Here is a 10,000-nt window from a genome sequence, read left to right as displayed (position 1 = left end):
ATCTGTCATACTGATCAAGTCTTTGAATTGGCCATAATGGTTTGGATTCAGAGCAGAGATAAGGAGAGGAGGAGAAGAATGGAGAGACAGGAAAGACTGAGAGAGGAGAGGAGGAGGTGGGGAGGAGAGAAGAAAAGCATTGAATAGGACGGATGGACAATTTTCTAAAAGAGACCCAAACAAAACACATTAGGTGACAGTGAAATGTGACAGACTTGGTCTCTCTCTGTGTGTGTGTGTGTGTGTGTGTGTGTGTGTGTGTGTGTGTGTGTGTGTGTGTGTGTGTGTGTGTATGTGTGTGTGTGTGTGTGTGTGTGTGTGTGTGTGTGTGTGTGTGTGTGTGTGTGTGTGTGTGGGTGTATGTGTGTGTGTGTGTGTGTGTATGTATGTGTGTGTGTGTGTGTGTGTGTGTTCACTCACCTAGCATTGGCCACACACTCCATTATGACATCATTCCTCCCCGCGTTCACACTGGTGTTCTTAGGAGGGATGATGATGGTGGGGGTGATGGGGTCCACAGGCCCCCCCACGTCTACACACACACACACACACACACACACACACACACACACACACACACACACGGTTAGAAAAGCATATGGGTCATGGCCAGTTCTCCCTTGTAAAGTAGATTGTATATCAGAATTTACCGTTTCAATAATAGAAACGGGTGAACAACAACAACAACAACAACAACAACAACAACAACAACAACAACAACAACAACAACAGCTCCTGCCAGGATTGTCCATACTGCACTCTCACCATTCAATAACATATAGTTCCTATACTCTCACCATTCAATAACATATAGTTCCTATACTAACACCATTCAATAACATATAGTTCCTATACTAACACCATTCAAATGTAGCTAGGATGCTATCACTATGGATATATATGGATATATATGGATATATATATACTGTATATATATATATATATATATATATATGGATATCGTGAGGTCCCTGTCTCTCTGTGTTCCCCTCCTACATTTCCTGGGAGCAGCCTCAGCCTGTGTCAACCAAGCTGCTAGGAACTAGCGGTGACAAAATCAGTACAGTTACATATCGGATATTATTTTGCCGATATATCGTATCGTATCGTTTTAACAATATGGCAGTATTCATTTTGCGCTAGTTTGCTGTACCTGCACCAAAACTGCAGTATTTTTCCTTCACAGCTTGTTCTCCATCTTCTTTTTAAACAGGGAGAACCTTTCCTTTCACCACGTTTATGACCATGACTGAGAAAAACTAATTTAGTCACGTCTCTCTCTCGTCTCTCTCTCGTCTCTCTCTCGTCTCTCTCTCTCGTCTCTCTCTCGTCTCTCTCTCGTCTCTCTCTCGTCTCTCTCTCGTCTCTCTCTCTCGTCTTTCTCTCTCGTCTCTCTCTCGTCTCTCTCTTGTCTCTCTCTCGTCTCTCTCGTCTCTCTCTCGTCTCGTCTCTCTCGTCTCTCTCTCGTCTCGTCTCTCTCTTCTCTCTCTTCTCTCTCTCGTCTCTCTCTTTCGTCTCTCTCTTGTCTCTCTCTTGTCTCTCTCTTGTCTCTCTCTCTTGTCTCTCTCTCTTGTCTCTCTCTTGTCTCTCTCTCTTGTCTCTCTCTCGTCTCGCTCTTGTCTCTCTCTCTTGTCTCTCTCTCGTCTCTCTCTTGTCTCTCTCTTGTGTCTCTCTCTTGTCTCTCTCTCGTCTCTCTCTCGTCTCTCTCTCGTCTCTCTCTCGTCTCTCTCTTTTCTCTCTCTCCTCTCTCTTGTCTCTCTTTCGTCTCTCTCTCTTGTCTCTCTCTCTTGTCTCTCTCTCGTCTCTCTCTTGTCTCTCTCTCTTGTCTCTCTCTCGTCTCTCTCTCGTCTCTCTCTTGTCTCTCTCTTGTCTCTCTGCAGAAGACATGTGGTGAAGCAATATGTTTGGAACATCGAAACGCAATAAATTCACATTATCAAATCGCAAACACATAGAGAATCGTGAGAATCAACAAGAATCACAATAAATATCGTATCGGCACCTAAATGTGGTGATGATATCATACCGTGAGGTCCCTGGCAATTCCCAGCCCTACCAGGAACCATTATATTGTTTAATTGAGATAAACATAGCAGGAAGTGATTAAATGCAGAGCCATCATTCAGCCTGTTCCACAGAGCCTTGCAGCCCTGCAAACAACCATCGATTCACTGGCCTCAATCAGAGATCTCTCTCTCCATCTCATCTCATTTCTCCCTGCCTCGAGGGGGGGTTCTGTGTGTGATCCCAGGCCCTGTGTTTGGTATCAGTAACACATACAGACTGTCTCAGTGTCTTTTCATAAATCTGCTTCGGTTAGGCGCCATTAAATTACAGAGCTCATTTATAGGCTGGTTAAATCAGCCAGTCAGATGGACCAGGGACCGCAGCACCAGCTCTACAGAGCACCACCCAGCTCCACCCAGCTCCACACTACAGCCAGGGAGGACTGTAGCACCACCCAGCTCCACCCAGCTCCACACTACAGCCAGGGAGGACCGTAAGCACCAACCAGCTCCACACTACAGCCAGGGAGGACCGTAACACCACCCAGCTCCACACTACAGCCAGGGAGGACCGTAGCACCACCCAGCTCCACACTACAGCCAGGGAGGACCGTAGCACCACCCAGCTCCACACTACAGCCAGGGAGGACCGTAGCACCACCCAGCTCCACACTACAGCCAGGGAGGACCGTAGCACCACCCAGCTCCACACTACAGCCAGGGAGGACCGTAGCACCACAAAACTCCACAATGCAGCCAGGGAGGACTGTAGCACCACCCAACTCCACACTACAGCCAGGGAGGACTGTAGCACCACCCAGGTCCACACTACAGCCAGGGAGTACTGTAGCACCACCCAACTCCACACTACAGCCAGGGAGGACCGTAGCTCCACCCAACTCCACACTACAGCCAGGGAGGACCGTAGCACCACCCAGCTCCACACTACAGCCAGGGAGGACTGTAGCACCACCCAGCACCACCCAGCTCCACACTACAGCCAGGGAGGACTGTAGCACCACCCAGCTCCACACTACAGCCAGGGAGGACTGTAGCACCACCCAACTCCACACTACAGCCAGGGAGGACCGTAGCACCACCCAGCACCACCCAGCTCCACACTACAGCCAGGGAGGACCGTAGCACCACCCAGCTCCACACTACAGTCAGGGAGGACCGTAGCACCACCCAACTCCACACTACAGCCAGGGAGGACCGTAGCACCACCCAGCACCACCCAGCTCCACCCAGCTCCACACTACAGCCAGGGAGGACCGTAGCACCACCCAGCTCCACACTACAGCCAGGGAGGACCGTAGCACCACCCAGCTCCACACTACAGCCAGGGAGGACCGTAGCACCACCCAACTCCACACTACAGCCAGGGAGGACTGTAGCACCAACCAGCTCCACACTGCAGCCAGGGAGGACTGTAGCACCACCCAACTCCACACTACAGCCAGGGAGGACTGTAGCACCACCCAGGTCCACACTACAGCCAGGGAGGACTGTAGCACCACCCAACTCCACACTACAGCCAGGGAGGACCGTAGCTCCACCCAACTCCACACTACAGCCAGGGAGGACCGTAGCACCACCTAGCTCCACACTACAGCCAGGGAGGACTGTAGCACCACCCAGCACCACCCAGCTCCACACTACAGCCAGGGAGGACTGTAGCACCACCCAGCTCCACACTACAGCCAGGGAGGACTGTAGCACCACCCAGCTCCACACTACAGCCAGGGAGGACCGTAGCACCACCCAACTCCACACTACAGCCAGGGGGGACTGTAGCACCACCCAGCACCACACTACAGCCAGGGAGGACCGTAGCACCACCCAGCTCCACACTACAGCCAGGGAGGACCGTAGCACCACCCAGCTCCACACTACAGCCAGGGAGGTGTGCTATTGGACCACGGCCTAAGCCGGACCATATACCTCCCCTGGCACCAGCTTCTAACTCTAGGGAAACTCTAGACCGACTGGGATTCAAACCCGGGTCTGCTAGCCAAAGCTAATGCCTAGGCATTAGTTTGAGGAGTCGTCAGGTCTCAGATATGGTCATCCATCATCAGGGGAATGTGGTGTTACAACACCTCTGTTACACAGGCTGCACTCTTAGAAACAAAGGTGCTAAGTAGAACCATACAAGGTGTGCAGCTAGTCCCCATAGAGGAACCCTTAATGGGTATGGGTAGAACCCTTTGCAGAGGGTTCTATCTAGAACCCTTTATTTAAGGTTCTTTATAGAACCCCCTGTATATGGTTCTACCAAGAACCATTTTATCCCTTGGAGGGTTCTTCCTAGAACCCTCTTCGAACGGTTTCACCAGCCTTATTATCCTTTAAAATGTCATTATTTATGACAATGCATTACATGGACCATAAGGCCTTTCACTGAGGGCATAGTTATACCCTACCACATTAGGAAACTCCTGGTTTACAGGCCACATCAGGCCTGCAAGTCACATTATGCTGGCTTGCAAAGTGATGTTTAATTCCTATTGGAATCCAGACAGAGATAGGATACCCAACAAGTGGGAATTGTTAATCACCCGCAACTTGCAATCAGAATGGCTGCCAGGGTAGGGAAGATTGACTACCTCAATCATCTAAACTGGAACAACCATCTCAGTGATGGGTGCAGTAAATCCTATTACTAACAGATTGGATTCGTTTAGAAAATTGCATGTTATTCATATTTGTGTAGCGTTAAATTAATCAACCAATCAATGTACATGCAAAATCACAAATATTACAGTAAAACAAACCATTCTGAAAATGTCCCCTGCAATAGAGCATGCTGGGAAATATTACATATGGTGCAATGTAGAATCCTTCTCGCCTTCCGAAGAATCATCAAATAACTCTTTCTTCCAAAAAACAGTTCTTAGTTAAAGGTTCTAGATAGAACCCTTCGCCTTACAAAGAACCCTAGTCTTCCAAAAAGAGTTCTTCAGATCAGAACGGTTCTTGGTAGAACCGTATCCCTCCACGCCTTTAGGAGTGTAACAGGGCTGACAGGGGAGGTGACAGTTAGACAGACAGCCACTAGGGGGCAGTGTAGCTGTGTCTGTCAGCTCAGCATAAAACACCTGTTGGATGAACACATGTAAAACACAGAGAAACGTCCTCCCAACAGGAACACAACGGTTATATCTGCCTTCAACACAACCTGCTGGTACCGTATGGGAAGGTGTGTGTGTCTGTGTGTGAGTGTGTGTGTCTGTAGGTGTGTTTGTGTGTGTCTACGTGTCTGTGTGTGTGTGTGTGAGTGAGTGAGTGAGTGAGTGAGTGAGTGAGTGAGTGAGTGAGTGAGTGTTTGTGTGTATGTTTGTGTGAGTGTATGTGAGTGTGTTTGTGTGTATGTTTGTGTGAGTGTGTGTGACTACGTGTCTGTGTGTGTGTGTGTGTATGTATGTGTGTGTGTGTGTGTGTGTGTGTGTGTGTGTGTGTGTGTGTGTGTGTGTGCGTGTGTGTGTGTGTGTGTATCCTCTCTACTTACTCTCCACAGTCAGTAGGATAGGATGGCTGGTTTTGTTCTCTCCGTTCTTGTCGTTGACAGCCTGTGTGTAGTACCGTCCAGCATCAGGAGCCACACTGGACAGGATGACCAGAGTGTTGTCCAGGGTGATGGCTCTACAGACAGACAGACAGACAGACACACACACACACACACACACACACACACACACACACACACACACACACACACAAACAAAGGATGATTGTTTATGAATTCTGCTGTGGCATTATTATAACAGTCTATATCACCCTCAGGACGAAGGTTTTAATTATGTGTGATCCACATTACTCCTGTAGGAGATACTAGTGGGTAGATGACATCCCTGTAGGAGATACTAGTGGGTAGATGACATCCCTGTAGGAGATACTAGTGGGTAGATGACTCTATAGGAGATACTAGTGGGTAGATGACATCCCTGTAGGAGATACTAGTGGGTAGATGACATCCCTGTAGGAGATACTAGTGGGTAGATGACATTCCTGTAGGAGATACTAGTGGGTAGATGACATCCCTGTAGGAGATACTAGTGGGTAGATGACATCCCTGTAGGAGATACTAGTGGGTAGATGACATCCCTGTAGGAGATAGTAGTGGGTAGATGACATCCCTGTAGGAGATACTAGTGGGTAGATGACATCCCTGTAGGAGATACTAGTGGGTAGATGACATCCCTGTAGGAGATACTAGTGGGTAGATGACATCCCTGTAGGAGATACTAGTGGGTAGATGACATCCCTGTAGCCATAAACACTGATAGACTACAGCAGAAAATCACAGTCTGCTAACACACACACACACACACACACACACACACACACACACACACACACACACACACACACACACACACACACACACACACACACTCTGAGTATAACAGTCAGGTAGCTCAAGAAGGCCTGGGACATGAACACAGCTGGTGCAGTGTAGCTGTGTGTGTGTTTGTGTATTTGTGTCAGTGTGCAAACAGACACACCAAATGCATGCCAATGCACATACACATACACACACACACACACACACACACACACACACACACACACACAGTGTGTTTGTGTCAGCAGAGCCCTGATCAGGGCATATTAAACAGACTCCTGGACAATTAGGACCAGGGCTGTCGCCATGTCAACACAGTCAGCCAGTCTGCCCAGCAGCAGCATGCCCCGGCATATTAATGCTCCGACCGACCGGAGAGAGACCGGAGGACAGAGCCAACACACAGTAAGAGCCAAACCCTGGTCTGGGCTGTATGTCAGGACATGACACTGTAAGAAACTAGCATTGACTGGCTATAGAACTGACACCTACAGGAAGAGCCAAACCCCCTGGCTATCAGTGTCTCTCACTGTCTTAAAATAGTTTTACTAACAGTCTACGACCAGCCCTGGCTGTATACACCAATCTATATACAGGATACTGAGATGGAAGAGTAGATAACAGGCTCCGGTCTCAAACTAGCAGTAGGAATGGTCTACTACAGCCCTGGCTGTATACACTGATAACTACAGGAGGAGACTGTGTGTGTGTGTGTGTGTGTGTGTGTGTGTGTGTGTGTGTGTGTGTGTGTGTGTGTGTGTGTGTGTGTGTGTGTGTGTGTGTGTGTGTGTGTGTGTGTGTGTGTGTGTGTGGCTTTTGATAACCATGGAAATATTTCTCGGACAAGGTGACTTATCAATAAATTTGCCTGTATTTACCCACCAAAAATGAAATGCTAATTAGCTGCTAATGTGGCTATCATAAAGAACAACAAATGCCATGATGATCTGGACCAGACTGCCGAATCGAGACAAAGGTAAGAATCTCTGGATTAATAAATGTCTAATGTTAGCAAAATGATGCAATGAATAAATTGTCTACATTTCTGTGAATAGACCCTGCTGTGAACTGTCTTGTACACGTTTTAAATTGACACAAAACCTGTCAGCAAAGGTGTCAGTCAGAGATGACATGCAGGAGCTTGTAGGGATTAGTAGTCTTGCATGAAGTCTACTCTGGTGCTAATTAATGTTTTCGATCATCATCAATGACCCTGCCTCTCACTGTCATAAACTGACATTACTAACTGACTCCTACAGTACAGACACCAATCACCCTGCCTTTCACTGTCATAAACTGACATTACTAACTGACCCCTACAGTACAGACACCAATCACCCTGCCCATCTGGACAAGAGGAATACCTATGTAAGAATGCTGTTCATTGACCATAGCTCAGCATTCAACACCATAGTACCCTCCAAGCTCATCATTAAGCTGGAGGCCCTGGGTCTGAACCCCGCCCTGTGCAACTGGGTCCTGGACTTCCTGACGGGCCTCCCCCCAGGTGGTGAAGGTAGGAAACAACACCTCCACTTCGCTGATCCTCAACACAGGTACCCCACAAGGGTGCGTGCTCAGCCCCCTCCTGTACTCCATGACCGCGTGGCCAAGCACGCCTCCAACTCAATCATCAAGTTTCAGTTGGAGGCGATGACGAGACTCTGGGAGTGTGGTGGAACAAAAAATAACCTCTCACGAAACGTCAAACAAGCAAAGGAGATGATTGTGGGCTTCAGGAAACAGCAGAGGGAGCACCCCGTTATCCACATCGATGGAACCGCAGTGGAGAAGGTGGAAAGATTTAAGTTCCTCGGCGTACACATCACTGACCAACTGAAATGGTCCACCCAGGGACGAAGGTGCAACAGCGCCTCTTCAACCTCAGGAGGCTGAAGAAATGTGGCTTGTCACCTAAAACCCTCACAAACCTTTACAGATGCACAATTGAGAGCATCCTGTCAGGCTGTATCACCGCCTGGTACGGCAACTGCACCACCCACAAACGCAGGGCTCTCCAGAGGGTGGTGTGATCTGCCCAACGCATCACTGGGGAAAACTATCTGGCTTCCAGGACACCTACAGCATCCCGATGTCACAGGAATGCCAAAAAGATCATCAAGGACAACAATCACCTGACCCACGGCCTGTTCACCTCGCTATCATCCAGAAGGCGAGGTCAGTACAGGTGCATCAAAGCAGGGACCAAAAGACTGAAAAACAACTCCTATCTCAAGGCCATCAGACTGTTAAACAGCCATCACTAGCACAGAGAGGCTGCTGCCTATATACACAGATTTTAATTCATTGGCCACTTTATAAATGGAACACTAGTCATTTAATAATGTCTACATATCTTACATTACCCATCTTGTGTGTATATACTGTTTTCTATTCTATTCTACTGTATCTCAGTCTATGCTGCTCTGGCATTGCTCGTCCAAATATTACATTCCTTTACTTAGATGTGTGTATTGGGTATATGTTGTGAAATTGTTAGATATTAGCTGTTAGATATTGCTGCACTGTCAGAACTAGAAGCACAAGCACTTCGCTGCATCTGCAATAACATCTGTTAAACGCGTGTATGTGACAAATACAAATTGATTTGATTTGCCTTTCACTGTCATAAACTAACATTACTAACTAATTTAAACCTTACACTGATGGCTGCAGGAGGTGCTGTTGTTACCTAACAGGATCTAGCATGACTACAGGAGGTACTGTTGTTACCTAACAGGCTCTAGCATGAATACAGGAGGTACTGTTGGTACCTAACAGGCTCTAGCATGAATACAGGAGGTACTGTTGGTACCTAACAGGATGTAGCATGACTACAGGAGGTACTGTTGGTACCTAACAGGCTCTAGCATGACTACAGGACGTTGTGCTGGTATCTAACAGGCTCTAGCATGACTACAGGAGGTGCTGTTGTTACCTAACAGGCTCTAGCATGACTACAGGACGTTGTGCTGGTATCTAACAGGATCTAGCATGACTACAGGAGGTACTGTTGGTATCTAACAGGCTCTAGCATGACTACGGGAGGTTGTGCTGTTACCTAACAGGCTCTAGCATGAATACAGGAGGTACTGTTGGTACCTAACAGGCTCTAGCATGACTACAGGACGTTGTGCTGGTATCTAACAGGCTCTAGCATGACTACAGTAGGTACTGTTGGTATCTAACAGGATCTAGCATGACTACAGGACGTTGTGCTGGTATCTAACAGGATCTAGCAGGACTACAGGACGTTGTGCTGGTACTTAACAGGATCTAGCATGACTACAGGACGTTGTGTTGGTACCTAGACTGACATGTCTAATGAACACATCAGAGAACTATGAAGGGAAATCTCTCCGTTCAGACTGAGGAGACAAACAGCCAAACACACAACAGAACGGTGAGACGGAGAATTAACACTGAATAACCTGCACTGTCTACTCCACTGTCCACTCCACTGTCCACTCCACTGTCCACTCCACTGCACCACTCCACTGTCCACTCCACTGTCCACTCCACTGTCCACTCCACTGCACCACTCCACTGTCCACTCCACTGCACCACTCCACTGTCCACTCCACTGTCCACTCCACTGCACCACTCCACTGTCCACTCCACTGTCCACTCCACTGTCCACTCCACT

General features: G+C 48.2%; 1 protein-coding gene across 1 annotated transcript in view; it reads right to left on the bottom strand.

Moving 5' to 3' along the window:
* Nucleotides 1–10,000, bottom strand: part of LOC139424095 (protein sidekick-2-like) — a 129,767-nt gene that overhangs the window by 100,629 nt on the left and 19,138 nt on the right. Inside the window, exons 4-5 of the mRNA XM_071175789.1 lie at nucleotides 5,518–5,651; nucleotides 421–532 (exon numbers count right to left, since the gene is read on the bottom strand). Coding sequence (XP_071031890.1) covers nucleotides 421–532; nucleotides 5,518–5,651 — 246 coding nt within the window. The remainder of the gene's footprint in view (nucleotides 1–420; nucleotides 533–5,517; nucleotides 5,652–10,000) is intronic.

The sequence above is a fragment of the Oncorhynchus clarkii genome, chromosome 13 (assembly GCF_045791955.1).
Source record: "Oncorhynchus clarkii lewisi isolate Uvic-CL-2024 chromosome 13, UVic_Ocla_1.0, whole genome shotgun sequence".
NCBI lineage: Eukaryota > Metazoa > Chordata > Actinopteri > Salmoniformes > Salmonidae > Oncorhynchus > Oncorhynchus clarkii.
This window is presented reverse-complemented; position numbering and strand designations above follow the sequence as displayed.